This window comes from Hypomesus nipponensis, chromosome 10 (assembly GCF_054491055.1).
Source record: "Hypomesus nipponensis isolate SF chromosome 10, ASM5449105v1, whole genome shotgun sequence".
Taxonomy (NCBI): domain Eukaryota; kingdom Metazoa; phylum Chordata; class Actinopteri; order Osmeriformes; family Osmeridae; genus Hypomesus; species Hypomesus nipponensis.
In genome coordinates this window covers 12,541,556-12,560,768 of record NC_140370.1, presented here as the reverse complement: position 1 = coordinate 12,560,768, position 19,213 = coordinate 12,541,556, and the positions used below count along the sequence as shown (strand labels likewise).

The window sequence follows — 19,213 nt, the reverse complement described above, 5'->3', positions numbered from 1 at the left end:
ATTCATTTGACTTTATCCATTTGTAAATATAACTACATGTTTACATAGCTTTCATGAATAATTGGTTCAATACACATATGGGTCCAGCCTGATTAAAAGACAGCATTACTGATCTGATTTTCCACAGGAGCTAACATAATCAAACCCTGGTGTTCTGTATTGCTATGCCGATAAAAAGGCTGGGATTAAACAATCAGTGAACAAACAAGTACATTTGAAATTGATTCATATAAATCTATTAAGATGGAAATTAGATATAAAATGAGACTCAGTACAATTGGCCTAGTCTACTTATGCCATCAATACCCTGACTGTTTCCTCATATTGCATTTGAGCCTCACAAAGGTTCCATCTGATCACTCCCTTCTTTTTTATTTTCTTGATTGAGTATTACTATTTTGGAACACTAGGTGGCAATATAATCTATTTGACATGGATACACTTGACCGATTGATCTGTGACGCAAGAACTTGAGAAAATGTGAATCATCCATGACATGACCATTTTTAAATGGTAAATGAAAGGAATTTTGCTATGAGCTTCCCTATTCATGGTTTTGGCATGTATTAATGCAACACTGCATTAATGAATACCAAAACACAATAGACAATCACTGTGAGATAATTCAATAACAATAACAGACGTTGAAATGCATTTTTGATCAATTTAATTTATAGCTTGTTAAAGGATGCGGACCAATCCTCAACTTGATGATACTGAGTATTTAACGTTTCAATCTGAATTAATGCTGGAAAGTGACGCAAACATGGCCCCCTCAGACGTTCCTCTGAATGACACTGAAAAATCTGATCAATTAGTGTCAACAGCATCACAATGTCCTTGGTTTTCCCTTTCAACAGCTAGTCTAATGACTCAATCAGGACACTCACGGTTTAGACTAGATCCTTGCACTGTTGCATTATGGTCGAGCACAGATGTCACAATAAACATATCCGATCAGACTGACAGACAGTTCACCAACCTTCTCTACTGGGGGCCCCCTGTGAGGTGCAACAGTTTTTTTCAATTGTTTACACGCAATTTTGAAAACCGGGTTCTTTTTTTTCAAAATATAATCACAATTATCCAAACACCACACTGAATTTGCATAATTCCTAGATTGTTTGCAAAATGACACACTTCAGTCTAAACATACACACTTCAGTCAAACATATACACATATTTGTGAAAATGCTATTAGTTTTCATTTAACTGACACAATCCTCAATGATGAGACACTATTGCAGCCAGTTTGACACTGCTGTGATACATAAAAAACACATTTGTAAAAAAATGAATTTTAGGAAATAGCATGTGCTAGTTTTTTGGCCAGACATTGTTATGTAAGGGATAATTTAGAAAGAAAAAAAACAATAATGACAAACCCACAACATTCTTCATGATTAGTTTGAGATAGGGAGAATGTACATAAATAGGCCTACTATAAACATACACACACATTCGGGTGCTGCACTGCACAACACTGATGCTGCAAACTGAATCTTTCAAGTATTTATTTCAATACTTACAGTATTTCTTACTATAATCAGTTACAGTAATCAACCAACAATGAAAGCAATGAAACAAATACAATCTGTAGACAAATAAAAATCACTGCATGAAGTACAGACACTTTGACTCTGAAGAAAAACTACTGTAAAAACAACAAGAATACTGTAACTATTCATCATCTTTCCGTCTGGCTGGATCAGGCCAGAAGACTTCATCCACATCACAGGCTGTGTCTTCATTGGCAAGGCACCGTTGGAAGAATCGCCTCGTGTGACAAATCCACCCCTGCACAGAAGCTGCTTCGATATGATCATAGGCCTGCTCCATGGCCCGAATGAGGGGCAAACGGTCATAGGGCCGCAGGTCGTATACCTTCCACCGCCATGCTGAAAAAAACTCTTCGAGAAGGGGGAGTATGGGGGAAGGTATAAGACTTCAAATTCAGGGTGCTCGTGGAACCAATTCTGGACCAAAGTAGCCCGATGAAATGAGACATTGTACCCTGGGCCTCCTCCTCTACTTCCTTCTCCTCTTCCTTTAGCTCCTTCCTCTCCTCTTTGAGCTCCCTCTCTCATTCTCACTCTTCTTCTTCTTCTAGCTCCTTCCATTTTTGCTGAAGACAGGTGAACTCACCTGCTGCCTTTTGTAGCACACCTGAGTGCTGTGTTTTTAAATGAACACGTGTGCTTCCACGCCTGGTGGATGTGTTTATCCAATTAGTTCATTAGTGTGGTCATTGGTATTTTGGGGCTTTGTAATGACAAGGAAGTAACCTCCCAATCCTTATCTTTGTCTAAGGTGTGAAAATGTGTGTAGAGTTTTACAAATCACTGAGTGTAATGCTTTGCAAAAAGGGTGAAGCAGACATTGTGTGTAATGTTGTGCAAATTGCTATTTTTTGGCAAATTGTCTGGACATTTTTATTTTTGTGTGTAAACAATTGAAAAAAAACTGTAATAAATGATCACATTACATTTCAATAAATGCTGGAACATGATGGAATTTCACCATAAAATGTCAAGCAGAAACAGATAACACCTAAAATACAATCTTGTTTTGAATCAAACGTTTGCTCCATAAATCTTATTATTATTTTGAAAATATTTTTGAAGGTTTTGTTTCTCTACTTTTTGTCATTACATGCACTCACTGGCTTAGGTGTGAAACTAAAATTGAGTTCTAAGAGTCCAGTAAGGTTAGTTATTCTAGGCCTGACCATCGTTAACCAATTCTTCTGAATGGAGACCCTTGCCTCTCCTCCACTGTTCCTTAACACGGTGACATCATGGCCGCAGATGGCCTATTGTTCTTTGCCAGTGTGGCTGAGACGAATATGAACTCCGACAAGTTTATCCTCAATAGAAACAGGCCCTTTAAAACAATACATGTCAACACTAAATAAACAAGCATTCTACACTTAAAATACAAAAATACAAAGAGCAGACAAAAACATGATAATAACTTTGTATGTTATGTATGATCACCGCGACCCCCACCCCACCCCCACCTCACCCCGACCCTTCTTGGCGGTTGTCTCCAAGATGCCTGTTGACATGTGATGTATTGATCTCCACTGTGTCTCTATTTTTAAACCACACAGCTGTCAATCTCAGTAGTATAAAAACATTTTGCAAGCAACCACAATTTTTGGGCCACCCAAATAAAAGATGACTACTAACCAAGTAAAAATGACACAACAACAGCCATTATCCTAAATTATTTGGCTGGAGAGACTAAACAGTTTGATTAATTAAAAGTGCCATATTGTGTGGGCCCCAGGGCAGACTCATACAGTAGAAGCTACGCTAAGGGGAGAGGAGGGGGAGGGGACATACCGAGAGTCTGTTTCTTTAACTGGCTGGCTATGGATGGGACTTTACCATCTCGGGGAGGAATACATTTCAGATTGAAGGATTACGTTGCTCAGTCAGACTCACAGAGATTATGTTATTTAGACAGAGTCTTTGGGAGATTAAAAACAATGTTTGCCTAATAGTTTTTTTTTGTCAGTAGCTATGTTATGTGAGAACAGCTTTGTGATTAGCAGAGGCATCAAAGTGAACCACAGATGTAAAAGCGATGGTTTTTAGGAGATAAACCATTTTCACTAATCCCCAATCCATTGAGTTCAATATGTGTAAAGGTTAAAATGTAATTGGCCCTATTTCACTAATCCAAATAGAATTTCTATAACTCAAATCCCAATAAGGAGATCAGTGATAGGCAACTACGGTTGCATGATTACCCATTCAAAATAACCCAGTTGATGAGATAAATAATTGTTCACTGAGACATACAAAAAAAATTATATTAGGCTGGTTATAATACTTCACATTGAACAAAAACTTCCAAATGGCCTTTCAACTGTATATTGTGGGAGCGTTCATGTGAGTACAGAAAATGAAAGAACTAAAAGATGCAATCTGTCACTATAACCTACCACGAAAATTAACTTGTTAAGGATTATAAAATCTTGTGGATAGCAAAAATGCCCCAGTATAGCAAGTATTGTTAAATGCAAAAGAAGTCGACTGAATGTATGCCTACAGTTGAATATGATTCATTCATATGGCGCTCCACTCTATCATTAATAGGCATCAAGGCCGTAATCATATTACATATTGGGAGGGACACATCCCCGCTAATATTAAAATCTGGTCAAAATGTCCCCGCCAATATATTGATATAAAAATATAAATGTGCTACGCTACGACAGGCAACCACGCACGCTGTCCGAAATTATCATAAAAAATGTAATTCGTCCCCGCCCCAATGTTGACCCCATGGCTACGGCCTTGATAGGCATACACACTCAAGCGCACACTTGCTCAATTCGAATGCGGTTTTAATTTGTTCGTTCAGATAAACATAAGTCAGAAACATACAGTCAGAGAAACTCTAGTCCAATGCAGCGTGGTTAGTAATTGTGTCCAAGTTGTCATAGCAACTGTGCCACAATGTAGCACAGCACAGACTGCGTATATTATTTGCTTTATCAACGTTTTTTGACACCTAAAATCATGGAAGGGGTTAAGAAACAACAAACATATTTTATGCATGAAGAAGAAGAAGAAGAAGAGATGCAATTTTCCAAAGACGTCGATGAAATTCAAAGGTACTGTGGACTAGGTAGCACTAAATGCTCTTACTCATTTTAGCCAAGCTAACGCGTTAGCTAGCTTAGCTAACTAATACAGAAGTGACAGTTCATTGACTGGCTGTTCTCAGCCTTGGAGCTTGCTAGCTAGCTACTACTAGCTCAGGTAGCCTAGCTCTTCCAACTTGGAAACTGTGGCTGGAATGGAACTTGCACTGCTGGGTTTGAGCTGTTGCACATTGTAGCTACAGTTGTTGTCTTCATTAGGTGTTAATTAACACACCAAAAAAATAACCAGATATTAGGCCATCATGCCCATTCCTGCTGTCTGTTTTTGCCATTTTGACAATCCTGCAGGTCTTCAATTGGGAACCAGCTGCGAGTTGGGTTCTTTGGAAGAGATGCTTGTGCCCAGACTGACGTCTCAGAGTTGCCTGCTATCAATTTGCTCTCCAGCAACACAACTGCCCTCATTAAGGTAAGTTGTCAACAGATTGGCCTAGTTTCAGCACACAAAAGTACCGTACGTTTCTTCATTTTACGTTCATAAGTTCACATACCCAGGAGATCAAAATAAACTAAAAAGTACTTTCTGTCAACAATAAACCACACTGCCCTAACTAGGCCCTCATTGGCAACATTGTGATCCAGAATCTGCACCAGAGAAAGTGCAATGAGATTGAGTGACACTGAGCATTCCACTTGATTTGCTCAGTGATTCAATTCACTCTGTATTCCCTTTCATCTCATTAGTTTAGAAATTCCTATAACTTCACCCTTAAATGCATGGCCCCTATACCAGCCCGGACCCCCCTACCGTGAGGGCATATGGCGTCTTTGTGGAAAGGAAGAGAGTGTGTGCAGGGAGCAGCAATGACTGCCCTTTCCAGCAGAGTTAAACAAATTGATTGGCAGGCTAGTGGCTCTCTACTGTGGGCCTATTCATCCTCTGTAGTTTGAAAGTGATACTCACTCAACAAAGAGCCAACCCCCCAAAGTGCCTTGCCTGGTACAGTCGGTCTAGAGACATTGGTGGGTCTTTGTATTCAAACTACTGCCTGTCTAAGCAGTGTATTTGCAATCTTGCAAAAGACCCTCGTTTTTAATTTCAAGACATAATATGTTTGCTTGTCAGGAAATAGAAATACTGAAGAAAGAGGTGGAGATGAAAGTTAAGTTTATGAAGGCCCAGTATGAGTCCAGACTGCAAGAAGAAGCAGAGTGTCTGTATGCCAGAATCAATGACAAGGTCAAGAGTCTGGAGAATCACCACAAGGAGGTAAACATTCCAGTCTCTCTCTCTCTCTCTCTCTCTCTCTCTCTCCTCTCTCTCTCTCTCTCTCTCTCTCTCTCTCTCTCTCTCTCTCTCTCTCTCTCTCTCTCTCTCTCTCTCTCTCTCTCACTCACTCACTCACTCACTCACTCACTCACTCACTCACTCACTCACTCACTCACTCACTCACTCACTCACTCACTCACACACACACACACACACACACACACACACACACACATCAGATAGGCAACATAATTACATTCTGTTATCATGTACCTTCTTGTGTTCCAGAAAGTCCGAATTATTCGCAAAAGTTACCAACAACAATTTGCTGACGCGATACCTGTGATCAATGCCAGCTTCAAGGTAAGCTATGTTTTGGACACATCATGCCGATCGAGTTGCATTCAACTTTTTCCTGTTTCATTCAGCATTGTGTTTTCTCTCGTGCGAAAAAACATGTGTGTTCCCACAACTGTCTCTGTGTCCTAGAGATACTACATGAAACGTGGCAACAGGGTGGAAACGCTGGTCGACGACACAGACCAGATGAAGGCGCTTGTGGCTGAGCTCCAGAAAAAGACCCTTCAGATGGAGTGCATGGGTGAACAGCTGAGGGACTACGAGCAGAGGACTCTGGCCCAGGTAGGACTGAGCGTGTGTCGCTGAACAGTGCAGAGGACTCTGGCCCAGGCTGGACTGAGCGTGTGTGGCTGAACAGTGCAGAGGACTCTGGCCCAGGTAGGACTGAGCGTGTGTCGCTGAACAGTGCAGAGGACTCTGGCCCAGGCTGGACTGAGCGTGTGTGGCTGAACAGTGCAGAGGACTCTGGCCCAGGTAGGACTGAGCGTGTGTGGCTGAACAGTGCAGAGGAGAAGAGAAGAGCGGGGGAAGAGGAAGGAGACAAGCAGCCTGCCTGGGCCTCTCCGATGGAAACAGATGACTGCTGCTGAGGAGAATCAGCCCTTTGTTCCCGGGGCTAATGAGAGCAGTCACGTCCGGGGCCGGGAGCAGCCGTAGTTCTGCCCTGCGGCAGATGGTGGAGCCAGAGTTAAGGATGTCAGCTAGTTCCCACCTCGCTCGTCGTCAGACCCCAGCACAGGCTGTTGCTGCCACTCGTTCCGAAGGGGTATGGTTCCTCTTGGATGGCCACGGAGTGAGTGGGTTTCTGGGCGGCGCATGTGAAGAGAGGTGATTGTCGGTCGAGGCTTGGAGGAAGGAGGGAGGGAAAGAACAAGAGGGAAGGGATGCAGGGAGAGGTGGGGTGGCAGAGGATGGGGATGGGGGGGTGTCGTGTGTAATGGTGCAGGCAGGCAGAGAGGTGATCATCTGTTGATGCTGCGTCGGTGCCAAGGTAGATGGAACAGCGCCCACACGGATTACAGCCTCTGCCAACTGTACAGCTCTCTCTGGCATGACATCGTATGCTACCCCCTAAAATTGCTGTCAGTTGTCTTTTGTTTCCCCCTCGTAATCCCTGGATTATGTTTGCGTCATCTGGGTAGACATTTGTGGCCCCGGCTGGTTTGTAGAGTACACTTGCTTACTGGGTAAGTTAATGGCCCGTGACTTTTAACTCTGAATCCATGAGTTTCATCTCCCTCCTTTCCTCAGGCTCTGTCTGTTTGACCAAACAAAAAACTGAGTGAAAGAAGAAGAAAAAAAGTTCATTCATAATATTTTTCTTTTTTTTCCATTTCTTCCCTCAAATATGACCCCTGCTTCAGAAAGTACGGTCTCTTTTCAAAGAAAAAAAAGGAAACAAAACCAGTGAGAGGGAGTGACGGAGGGAGGAGGGAGGAAGGAGAGGAGGAGGAGGGAGGAAGGAAGGAAGGAGAGAGGAGAGGAGGAGGGAGGAAGGAGAGAGGAGAGGAGGAGGGAGGAAGGAGAGAGGAGAGGAGGAGGGAGGAAGGAGAGGAGGAGGGACGTACGGGACCTTGAATCTTTGAAAGCCTTTGAACGCCTGCACACACAGTAGCCAGCCAGCGGTCCCAGTGCGTAAGTGTGACAGGCATGCAAAAGGCCCCGTAAATGCTCGGGAGCAGTGTGAATGGTGGCTGTGGGGACAACAGCCGAGGGACAACTGCTGTGTGGACATCACAGGGACCTGATGGGCTCCATGTGGCCCCCAGTCTGCTGGCTTCTGCGCCCTGACGGCTGATGTGATCCCTGTGACACCAGCAGCCAGCGTCAGCCAGGCACGGACTCCCAGCTAAAGTCACAAAGCCAACATGAACCCTCTCCCCTGGAGACCCTGCACTCTGAAACCCCCACACCCCCCTGACACCCTCTCACACAACCATCTCACACACACACACACACACACACACACACAGAAACCAACCCCCGGGCTGTCCTGCCTGGTTACAGAGAGAGGTAGTCAGAAAGCCCAGGGCTTGACCGTGGGTGGAAGGCCCCAGCTGCCTCCTTTGGACTTCCAGAATAAATTGACCTGAATGACAGGGTGCACACAAACAGTATGATGGGCATTATCCCTGTCAATAAAAATGCCCCCCCTGAATGTAATGTACTCTCTTCTTTCTTCAGGGCAAGGAGAAGGGGGAAGGGGGAAAAAACAACTCTGCTCTTTTTGTGTGTATGTGTGTGTGCGTCCTGCTTTTTATTATTCAGTGATACCATTCAGAGATGGTTGTACGATGGCTTTGTCTCTGAATAGCGCTCATATTTGCCACGCAGCTTGAGCTGCATGCCCTTTGTTTTATGGATTCAAGGGAGAAAGTTAAAAAAAGGGAATTGTGGATGTGTGTTTTGTGTGCACGGGAGTGTGTGTGTGCATGTCTTTTGTGTGCACTTATTTGTGTTTTGTGTATGCATGTGTGTGTGTGTGTGTGTGTTTTGTGTGCATGTTTGTGTATGTGTGTCGTTTTCAGATCAACTCAGATCAGGGACTGGAGGATGCAGAGAAAGACTGGCTGAGGAGTGAAAATGAAAGGCTGAAGGATGATCTGGATTCAGTGCACATACGCATGGAAGAGATCCTGGCCTCTGTGGGCACCAAAGAACAACAGTTGGAAGATCAAGGTACTACTGTCGCTGGTCAGAGCAAATCCTCTTACATGTCATATTTCAAACCATCCCATTGGTCATCATTATCAGAACCAACTACATTCAAAAAGGTCCTCGGTAGTTCAAAGCATTGAAATGAGTAAGCATTTTTTGTAATGTGTAAAAATATTGCCTTTTGTATTTCCTTATATGAGCAAGGACAGTGTTCATCATATCTTATAAGGCCATTATCAGCCGTGCTTTTTATGTTGTCCGAGTTCTAATTCCTCTTGGCCAATCAATCAGTCAGTCAGTAGCCTGGCTTGGTTGTAATGTTTGACGACACTCGTTAGATTGGCCATCATCATCATCAGACACCGTGTGGGAGCCCTCCAAGAGAGAGCAAACACAACACAGGTGCCTTCTCAAGGCTCAAGGGCTTTATCTCACCCTAATGTTTGACAATGTTCATTCATTGCTTATGTAACTTAGGTAACCATCTGAAAAGGTTCCACAGATCAAGTGGACAGACACACATGAGCACAAACATATACTGTATCTGACCTGATAGAGCCGACACATGCCTGTTGGAGTCCCTGCGCCCTATTTGACTTGGTGTCACAGTGCCCTTGTTGAAGGGTCTTTTAAGGAGAACGGCATACTTTATTAAATCGACATTAGCCTGTATTTCTGAATGCCGTGTGCTGTCCTCTCTACTGTGCGTTTCTTCTTTGACACGTAGCTCATTCAGAGGGATCGAAAGAGTCACCTGCTCAAGAGGATTTCAATAGTCTGTGACTAACTTTTTTATTTTTTGATTTTGAACAGCGGAGTGCAAACACACACTTGGCCCTTGAACTCAGTGGTTTCAGGTCAGGCCATAGAAATGACAGGAGAGCAGGCTTTGACCAGTCAGACCAGCTAATAATGGCATCTTCGAGCCCTCTGAGTGGCCCGGGCCAGTCAAGGTTCAACTAGACCTTCTGAGGCCAGCAACGAGGACAATACATGTCACGTCCCCCTCTGCACCCTCCCTCCTCGCGTAGACCCCCACCTCACACACACACTGTCCCTCTCCCAAACGCTCGTCCATCCTCTCTGGATCCCAAACACCGCACCGCCCCCTACCCTGTCCATCTGATAACCAAACATGGAGACAGGTATTTCCTTTTTTGTTCCAGCTTACATGATTCGAAAACTGAAGGCCAGTGCAGCGGAGGATAAATTAAATATGCAGAAGGTATTTGAATGGACAACGACTCATCTGTAGAACAAATATTATGTTAAGTTGTGTGAGAGTGAACGTTGAAATGTTTCAATGAAATATATTTGATATGTTTACCTTTTTCTTACATTTTAGATGAGTAATGACTGTGAACAACTAAAATCTCAAATCAACCTGGAGAAAGAGAACACCAAAAGAAAGGTAAGCTTTCTTTCCCCAGGTCTTGGAGCGTTATGGTAGGGGGAGGTGGAGGGGTGGAAGCTATCCCCTTTTAAATAGTGAATACCCTACCCCTAAGAGCTCTCTCTAACTCCCTTAGTAGTGTTGTCTAAAGCACGAAGGAGGCCAGAAGATTACTGGGTCTTACTATAAAACAACTGGTAGGTGGAGGAGTACAATCTAAATGATTTTATAGTCCTGTATCATCTACTGTGGAGAGGAATAAAAGTTAATGTTTGACACAGTAGAGTATCTCAAACATTTGGCAAATAGGCCAGTCACTGCTTTAATGTGTGGTGCTGGTTGGAATGGTTTATGGCGTTTTTTTTATATAATTGTTATATCCAAATGTCAACATGGATTATCTGTTAAATAGCACGATTCGGTGTGAAAATGACATTTTGTCAGTTGATTTTATTGAGGTGTGCTGATTACTGGTTACGTTCTTTACAGTCCCATTAAATCTTCAAGTCAGGTTATTCATCTGAATCTCTACATGGATGGAATATATGTGTACACACTTCTTTGTATACTGATACTGTATACAAATACTGTAGGACAGACTCAAAAGACCAATCAGTCTTATCAGTGTTGTTGCCATCATATTTATTTGAGTGTCCAGTGCTGTTATCGTCAATCACTGCCTACAGAAACAGGCACCTTGGGATGTGGGGACTTGGGTACCAGGGAACCAATAGCTGTCTGAATAGCTTTAACCCCCATCCCTCCACCTCTTTTCACTTTATTCTAAATTCAAATTAATGTGGGATTGCAAAGCTGACAACCCCTCTGTTATTAAGTGTTTTGTGCCACTTGTCACACAAGGCTACTGAATGTCCTGCTCTGACCGATGCTGGCTGCTTAGAAACATAATGCTGACAGGTAGTGTGCTCTCGTTCAACCTACAAAGTTGACAATTGTGTCAATGGTCTCGACCCTCAAACATTGACGTTGCGTTCTTTTACTGCACATCACTGTGGTCAGGGGTTGAATTGTATTGGAAAGTGATGAATTGATTAATGCCCTTGTGGATCAATAAACAAAATCTTAAAAAATACAACAAAGTCAACATTTTGTATATCATTGATATATTACCCGGTGTGTTGCTGTTTTCATTGTAAGGCATGCAGTACTGTCTTCTCTTACCTGACTTGTTCAAACCCATGGTGTTTTGTATTGGTATACGTGATGCTGGAGCAAGTGGTGTTGGATGGTCAAGTCTCAAGTAAAAACCTCCAATTGACACATCCTCAATGTCATCTCAATCATCAATGAATGGGCTTCCATAGATCCATATCTATAGCAGCACATACAACCCCCCAATCCTTCTCGTTCTCCATTCATCATCTCTTTTTGTTGTGTCTTTTCCCGTGTTTACGTTACTGACTGACAGACAGACTCAAAGTTAAGGTCTCTATTCTAAAGCAATTGCGTCATGAATCAAAACGCATTATTTCAGAGACTTTGATCAATGGAGCAGAAAATGAGCTTCCATGGTTGGATGCCCCAGTGGAGGCTATGTCCTGGTGTGAGGCCAAAGCTCCAGTCATAGAGGTCTCTGGACCCAGCCTGACTGACCAGCTGGGTGGAAAGTGTGCTCCATTCTGATGAACAACACACACGGCCGCAGCAGGGTGGCACAGAAGAATCGTAATCTGGCTTGAAAACAACCACCATGAATATCATCCACACAAAACGTCGTTACTAAGAACTTCAAGACGTTTTGATTTTACATCATATTTGAACGGTGAAATGTAGATGTGTAACCAAGGGTGCTAGAGAACCTTGTTTAACACTGAGTAACACTGACACAAGTGACACCGTCTTTAGCACTGAGCCTGCTGTGGACAGGCCTGACACTGAGGTAGTGTAGCAGCCTCCATTAGGGTTGTAGGAATAGGACAGCATAACCTGCCCTCTGTAACCCTCCTTCGTTTCTGCAGCCTACATTATAAGATGGTTGGATCTTTGTGTCCAGCTGGAGTATTGTTAATGGGCTCTTCAGCACCAAGACTCGTCCCTTGACTGTTGTCTTCTTAACACAATGACACCCTTACAATACAGAACACCTCACTGGGAAATCACTGCTTTAGTCTGGGCTCGAAGGTCTTGAGAGACACCTTCTCTCTTATTTGCCTTAAGAGGCCCACTTTATAAAAGCTCCAAAAGCGCAAAAGGACATGTGTGCCCCAATGTTGATGTGACCTCTGGCTCTTTAAGAGAAGAAATTGGGTGGTTTTCTTAATGGTCTTTTCAACTAGCGGTTTGTAGCACCATTATAATAACAAACCCATATTGTAATTATAATGCACACTCATGACTTATAAACCGGTCTGTTCACACGGTGGCAGACCGGTCCATGAACTGTCTCTGAAATAATTTTACCCTCAATATTTTTTCCTACAGATTAAAGCAATTAAACAAGACCTGGAGAAAGAGTTGAAAGGTGTGGAGGAGTCTCACAAAAATGAGGTAGGAGACCTATGATGGAGACAGGGAACCTGTGAGGGCTGTAGAGGACCTGTCTTCATTTTCAAAATTTATTTTCTCCCTATTTTCCACCTTTTTTTTTGGACCCCAATTAAGGACCACAAACATCGTTTGTAACCGTGCTTTTCCAAGATTGTGCCACAGCCAAAAGCTATCTGTCTGTGTTGGGTATGTCAGAGTATCAGTCCTTTTCCGCCACTGAAGACATTAGGCTCTCAGAGTAAAGACAGAGGATAGCCGTGCACACGCTCATTCTCAGCCGTATTGATTCTCAGCCCCAGGAGTTTGGTTAATGATACACCTTGCTACCTTGTGTGTCAACACTGAGGTGCATCCATCAACGTGTCTGGCCTGGTGTTCATTTGGCACGTGGGGAATGTGCTTGTTAGCACTTTATTATTTGGGGTAATAGCGTGTGTGTTGTGTTGTTGACCACTTTGAGAATTCCAGATCGAGCACTGATAGGCAGGAAGGGAGAGACAAACCTGAGAAAGAGAGAGAGAGAGAGGAGAGAAAGAAAGAGAGAAACAAATCCTACAAAGAGAATGAGGAGAGCGAAAGAGAGAAATAAAAGGAGAGCGAGAGTAGGTAGAGAGTGAAAGAGACCGTGTGAGAGAGAGGAGGGATGGATAGAGCGAGGAATGCAGCAGCGTGCAGCTGACACAACAAAGCTCTGGTGGTTAGAGTGGCTAACAGGGGCTTGGGCCCTCTGATTAATGGCACCTTGCCACAATGAGACCGAGTTGAAAGTCCACTTCATGACGAGTGACTCAACAATACCGGCTGCCTGCCCTGCATACTGCCTCACTGCCAGAGATGGAGGTCAGCGAATCTGGCTTCAGCTTGGGCAAATTCACAACACGTGTCAAAGGTTTTTCTATACATGTACATCTTGACCTGTAAAAATGGAAGAACGAAAGGAAAGTAGGAAATTTATTTAAATGTATTTAACCCTGTCAAATGGAGTGAAGACAAACTGTTGGAGGGAGCAGGGTCGGGTTCCACGTCTATCCTCAAAGCATGGTCAGTCACTCCAGGCAGATCATTCGGACCAGCCTATTGTCAGGAGAAGACTCCTACACATTTACTGATCCTCCACAGACAAAGAGCATCAGATCAGGGACAGCCATGGCTGTCTCCCAGTCCTCTCTCTCTCTCTCTCTCTCTCTCTCTCTCTCTCTCTCTCTCTCTCTCTCTCTCTCTCTCTCTCTCTCTCTCTCTCTCTCTCTTCCTCTATCTTTCTCTCTCTCTCTCTCTCTTCCTCTCTCCCTCTCTCTCTCTCTCTCTCTCTCTCTCTCTCTCTCCCTCTCCCTCTCTCTCTCTCACACTGAGCAGAAACAAAACCATCGCCCTGACACCCTTGTCTTAACTAGCCTAAGTACACAGTGAGGGTACACCCACTGCTTCCACCATGAAAAATCTGGAAGGCTGCCTATTTTCATTCACACACGCACAGACCCCCTCACATGCACTCAGATACTCACATGCACACACTCACTTGGGTCACACATTCACTAACCCAGTGGCCTGGGTCACCACCCCTCCACCAGATGATGGTACAGATGGCTTCAGACAGCCTGTCGAACAGTATTCATCCAACATGCAGTCCTTAGACATGAGCAGCCAGTCTTTTAATTCACTTCCATCTTCATTGAGGTTCCTGCTCTTTAAAAGAAATGGGATGTCCCGTGGTGACCTGGGCTGACCCGACCTTCACACACTCCCCTGACCATACGCTCTAAATCAGCTAACATGGCGCCTCACAATGCCAGGCCCAGGCATTGAGAATGGACACTTGGTTTGTTTAAAGCAGCCCATTGTTGGAGCCGGAGTTAATAGCTTGGCAATAAACACAAGGTTCATTTCTTTATCTGAATGTGGATATAACAGAGAACACAGCATGGATGGCTCCATAAGTAATACTGGCTCTTTGATGTCTACTAATGTTCAAGAAGGAGATATGTGAGACATGAATATACCTGGAAAATCAGGCCATCTTGGATTGAGCGCTTGTTCCCATTCTCATCCAGAAATATCACTGAAATATCCCCCTTGTATGAGCAGGGTATATGTTGGATGTGTCTGTGTCCTGTTCACTGTCTGTTGTGTTTGTTTCAGAAACTGGCTATGGAAATGAAGTTAGAGGACAAGCAGCAGGCAGAGAAGGAGAGGCACAAGGCTGAAATACAAGCCCGGGAGGGTTTGATGAAAGCTCAGGCCGCAGAGCAACATCCTGTGGTGAAGATATACACACACAGCTAACACACACACACATAGTAATGTTTCCGCTCTGATAACTCAATTTGTCTGCCTGTTTTCAGGTTCAGAAGGAAGAGGGAGACTTGATCCAGCAACTTGAGTCGCTGAAGAAGACAGAAACTGCCCTGAGAAGTCAAACGGCTAAGTACGAACTAGCTATTTAAATTACACTACTAGACTAACTAGGATATTCATCCTCTGTGATAACTGTAGTACTGCTTCTCTGTGGTTTTCAAAGGCTCCAGAAAGAACTGTTTCGCTCCAATGAGTTATGGGAGGTGAAGTTTGAGGTTCTGAATCGGAGGTATAGCATTACCGACTTCTCATTCCATTCCCCCCCCCCCCATCAATCAAAGACAATTTCAGTTCTGATTGGACACTCACAGTGGCATGCTCTGGCCTCCTGTCTACTAGTTTCCACGCCGTCAAGGATGAGATGTTCCTCAGGCAGACCCTGCAGCGCCAGGCAGCCCAGCTCCAGCATGCCTCTGTCACCTACACGGTGAGGAGGGAGGGAGAGCGCTCATGGGGGAGGGAGGGGATGGGAAGAAGGACAAATTAAATGGAGGGAGGAAAGCAGGTGTGTAGGCAGAACATGGAGGCTCTGGCAGAGTTATATGAAGGTTTCAGTGTGAACCTTAATTCATCTTGGCCCCAAACCTTTCAAACCCAACCCATCTGTTGTGCCAGGAGGACTTAATGGAGCACTTCTAAAGCATTTAAATACATCCAAAACTCTTTAAACGGATGTGTGTACTGCTACTGTGATGGTATGAGAAGCAGAGTGGAAAGAAGAGGCATTTAACCAGTGCTAAGGGACCTATTGGAAATCAATTTAGGAAAGAAGTTGGTTTGGCTCAGCCACCAACTTAAACTGAAACCTTTAACATATCGTACACACACAGATACACACACGCACTCAAACATACTCCTCGCCGGTCTTCGTAAAACTAGCCCTCAACTTGTTGTTCTCCAGAGACTATAGCCAACAGATCAGAGTTCAACAGGTGCAGCATCATTAAGCCTCTCATCAAGGCCCTCCATTGGTGTTGCTGCTCATGAATATTCATAGCCTTTGGCCCCGGTGTTTTTGTGGTTTCTTCCACTCATGGTTGTTCAGGATATGTCAACCATCAATGAAACAATGAGGATGAAAGCAAGCTAAACATCTCCTTTAAGAACCCGTCTGCTGTTGGCCAGGATGCTGAATAGTAGCAGTGCTGTGCTACACACATCACACAAGCGCCCCTCGTGTTTGGGATTGAAACATTCAATGTTATATACTAGCAGCATGGCGTGCTTTGTTAACTAAGGGAACAGTTAAGTCTTGGTTAGCTTGCTTCGCTCCTTGAATTAATGCATGAAGTCCAAGCTGGTCTCACAATTTACATTTTCCGTTACAGATGGAAACTCCTGTTTATCACCAGAGTGCCGGTGGATACAGCAATGGGTTCAAAATTCCTGGTTATACCACAGGCACGCCCCTGGTCAGTACCACAGGAGAACATGATATACCACTGTAGCTATGCTTTCACCTTATAGAAAGATTCCTCAACCAAATCCCCCCCCCCCCCCCTCTGTGTGTTTGGGGGGTTGTGCTGTGTGTCTATATGTATGTCTGTTTGTACTATATGTGTTAGCCAAACATAGGAGCTGGAGGTCACCATAAGAGGAACTGTATCCATCAGAAGAGGGATATCGTTGTGCCAGATGGGAGGAGAGGAACTAATGCACTCTCCTGTTCAGGCAAGCTGTTCCCTAACCCTCTCTGAATCCAGACCAGAGACTACATCATGCACCCTACTGAGTATCTTACTGAAAGTCTACTTTACATCATACTGTATATCATTTCTGAACATACACTTTATTGTTTTAAAAAGTCTGGATACTCCTGATCATTCATATAAATACTAAATACTCATGTAGTTATCTTTTCTGTTGCCAAGCACTGTAGATTAAAGATGCATTGTTGTCATAATTATAAGAATTTTGCAGACTCATTGGAGCCTTTGGGATGGTCCTGCTAACAGACTCCTTTGTTTGAAACATTTGTAAACATCAGGTGTAATCACTGATGAAGCAGAGATCAACCTGGCTAAAGATGTTAAGCTCCCTTTAATCTCTGTGTATTTGACATCTATTGACTTTCTGATAATTGGGATCTGCGCTAATGAGCTTAGCAGACATGATGAGGCGCGGCCAGATAAGTAGGAGACTTAATTCTCTCTGTCAATATAGATGCTCACAGAGTCAGACAGAACTATCCGGTGCACAGTAGCTGACCAATTAGTCTGCCTGACTACGTCTCTGTCCTTCTCAAATGTGTCAACAAGGCCGTAACCACAGACAAGGAGGCTTAGTAGGAAACACAACTTCCTCCTTTCGCTGTCTGGACACTGCTCTGATGTTAGAGAGAGAGAGAGGGTATAGACAGCCCCTGTCTCTTATCCTCGGGAGTAGATTCACCAAGGCATCGTAATTTGTCACAAGGCCTCTGGTCTTAATGGTGGACGCTATGAGTTCATACTGTCGTTTTTGATCATTGGCCATGCAGAGTTCTTCATTTCATATCTCTCTATGGTGTGGGAGGTTTGGTCTCTGGCCTGTCCATTGGCCGACAAGGACGCTGCTTTGTGTGTTGTGTGAAGGGGTCCAAAGGGCCTCGGGTGCAATCAAGTCAAAGTCAACATGGCTGACAGGCTGCGTGGTGGAAGGTGACAGAGTTGAAAGCCACTGGTCTTTACTGGGGTCCGAGTGGGCCCTGGGCAGTGACCCCTGCCTCGGCCCGCCCCCACTTTGGTGAAAAGGCAGTGTGGCCAGCGTGGGTCTTGACACTTCTAAACAAGCCTGTGTAAACTGGTTTAGTCACACGGCAGATTAGGGGTGCTTCTGCGGGTCAGTCATCTGAGGTGGTGTGAACGATGCTGGAGCTGGGCTGAGGGGCTACGCACTTTTGCTCCTCTGTGTCTCTTCCCGGAATGGTTGACCCTCAGGGAAGGCCAAGGGGAGAGATGTGGATGGGGGTGGTGGACTGTCCCTTTAGAAAACAATGTTTTTGCAAGAGATTTCATGTGCTCTATTGACACCATGCAATGCTGAAAGTTAAGACATATTATAATCTGACTCATTTTTTAGGACTCTAACCTTTCAATGTGTGAATCTGCAGGTTTCGAACTCTTTACTGCAATCGAAATATCTTAGTAGGAAGAAAACGTTGTTAGCAGGACATACAAGCATGATAAATCTTGCTCGTCTTTGTGTGTGAATACGTCTGGGCCCATATGCTTGAGTACAAAGCTACGTGAATAGGGCGTTTCCAAACCCAGGCCTACCGCATTAAAGCACTATAACAATCTCTGTTCATGGTAAGTTATCACTCTCAATTAATCACCTCCAACAATGGGATATGTGATGTGTTCAAGCCCGCTGAAAGCCCCAGGTCAGTGTGAGGGCAGCTCGCCACTCAGGCCTCCATTCTCCAGCCCTTTTCTCTCCAGCACATTTCTCAAGTCCCAACACAAGCCACATTTTTCATATCTAAATGTCTACTGACAATCCCCCCCCCCCCCCCCCCCAAAAAAAATACACGAATCAAGCAAAACAAACTAAATACTGAGAGAGATCCCCAAAGTGCTTTATTTGGAATCCCTGGCCAGGCCCCTCAGTGATAAAAAGCCTTGCATCCAGTCAGCTAGTCAGTGTCCCTATAAGGCCCATGTCCTCTTTGGTGGGATGGGATGTGAAGGGTATTGTTGAGGCCATTCCTACACTGCTGAAAGGGGGTAACCACTGGTTTGATTCAGTTACACGCTTTGGCGAGGTTCCCCCTCCCACCGCCTTGGGGTCTATGCAGCGTCCGTGACCTGTTTAGAATCAGCCGGGGAAATGTCATGTCGCCCCTCCCATGGGCAGTCCCCACATTCACTTGATTGGAAACAAAAAGATGACTTGAGATGGTGAAACCACTGCTTTTGCACAAATCATCAACTACACGTTGTGGAGGGGCGGGGATACCGATGAGCCTTGTTAAGACTTTGATCTTTGTGAAAGACACTAAGAAAAGATTACATGTCTATGAATGCACTGATAGTAATCATGTCCTTTCTGATTTCAGTGGAATGTATGAAGG

At 44.3% G+C, this 19,213-nt stretch overlaps 1 protein-coding gene across 1 annotated transcript; it reads left to right on the top strand.

Moving 5' to 3' along the window:
• Window positions 1-4,311: 4,311 nt before the first annotated feature.
• c10h10orf67 (chromosome 10 C10orf67 homolog) lies at window positions 4,312-18,523 on the top strand. Its single transcript, XM_084707776.1, has 15 exons — window positions 4,312-4,627; window positions 4,967-5,087; window positions 5,745-5,888; window positions 6,177-6,251; window positions 6,378-6,530; window positions 8,777-8,927; window positions 10,073-10,131; window positions 10,252-10,317; window positions 12,742-12,807; window positions 14,944-15,063; window positions 15,147-15,229; window positions 15,323-15,388; window positions 15,499-15,586; window positions 16,488-16,571; window positions 16,725-18,523. Exons 1-15 carry the CDS (start codon window positions 4,533-4,535, stop codon window positions 16,854-16,856), a joined length of 1,503 nt encoding a protein of 500 aa, XP_084563902.1. The 5' UTR covers window positions 4,312-4,532; the 3' UTR covers window positions 16,857-18,523.
• The last annotated feature ends 690 nt before the right edge of the window (window positions 18,524-19,213 follow it).

Bases quoted from the DNA above. Each gene is read 5' to 3' on its own strand.
- c10h10orf67 (XM_084707776.1), top strand. From the start codon at position 4,533: ATGGAAGGGGTTAAGAAACAACAAACATATTTTATGCATGAAGAAGAA. The intron at 5,889-6,176 runs GTAAACATTCCA...CTTGTGTTCCAG, and splicing joins TGGAGAATCACCACAAGGAG to AAAGTCCGAATTATTCGCAA. The intron at 10,318-12,741 runs GTAAGCTTTCTT...TTTTTCCTACAG, and splicing joins AAGAGAACACCAAAAGAAAG to ATTAAAGCAATTAAACAAGA.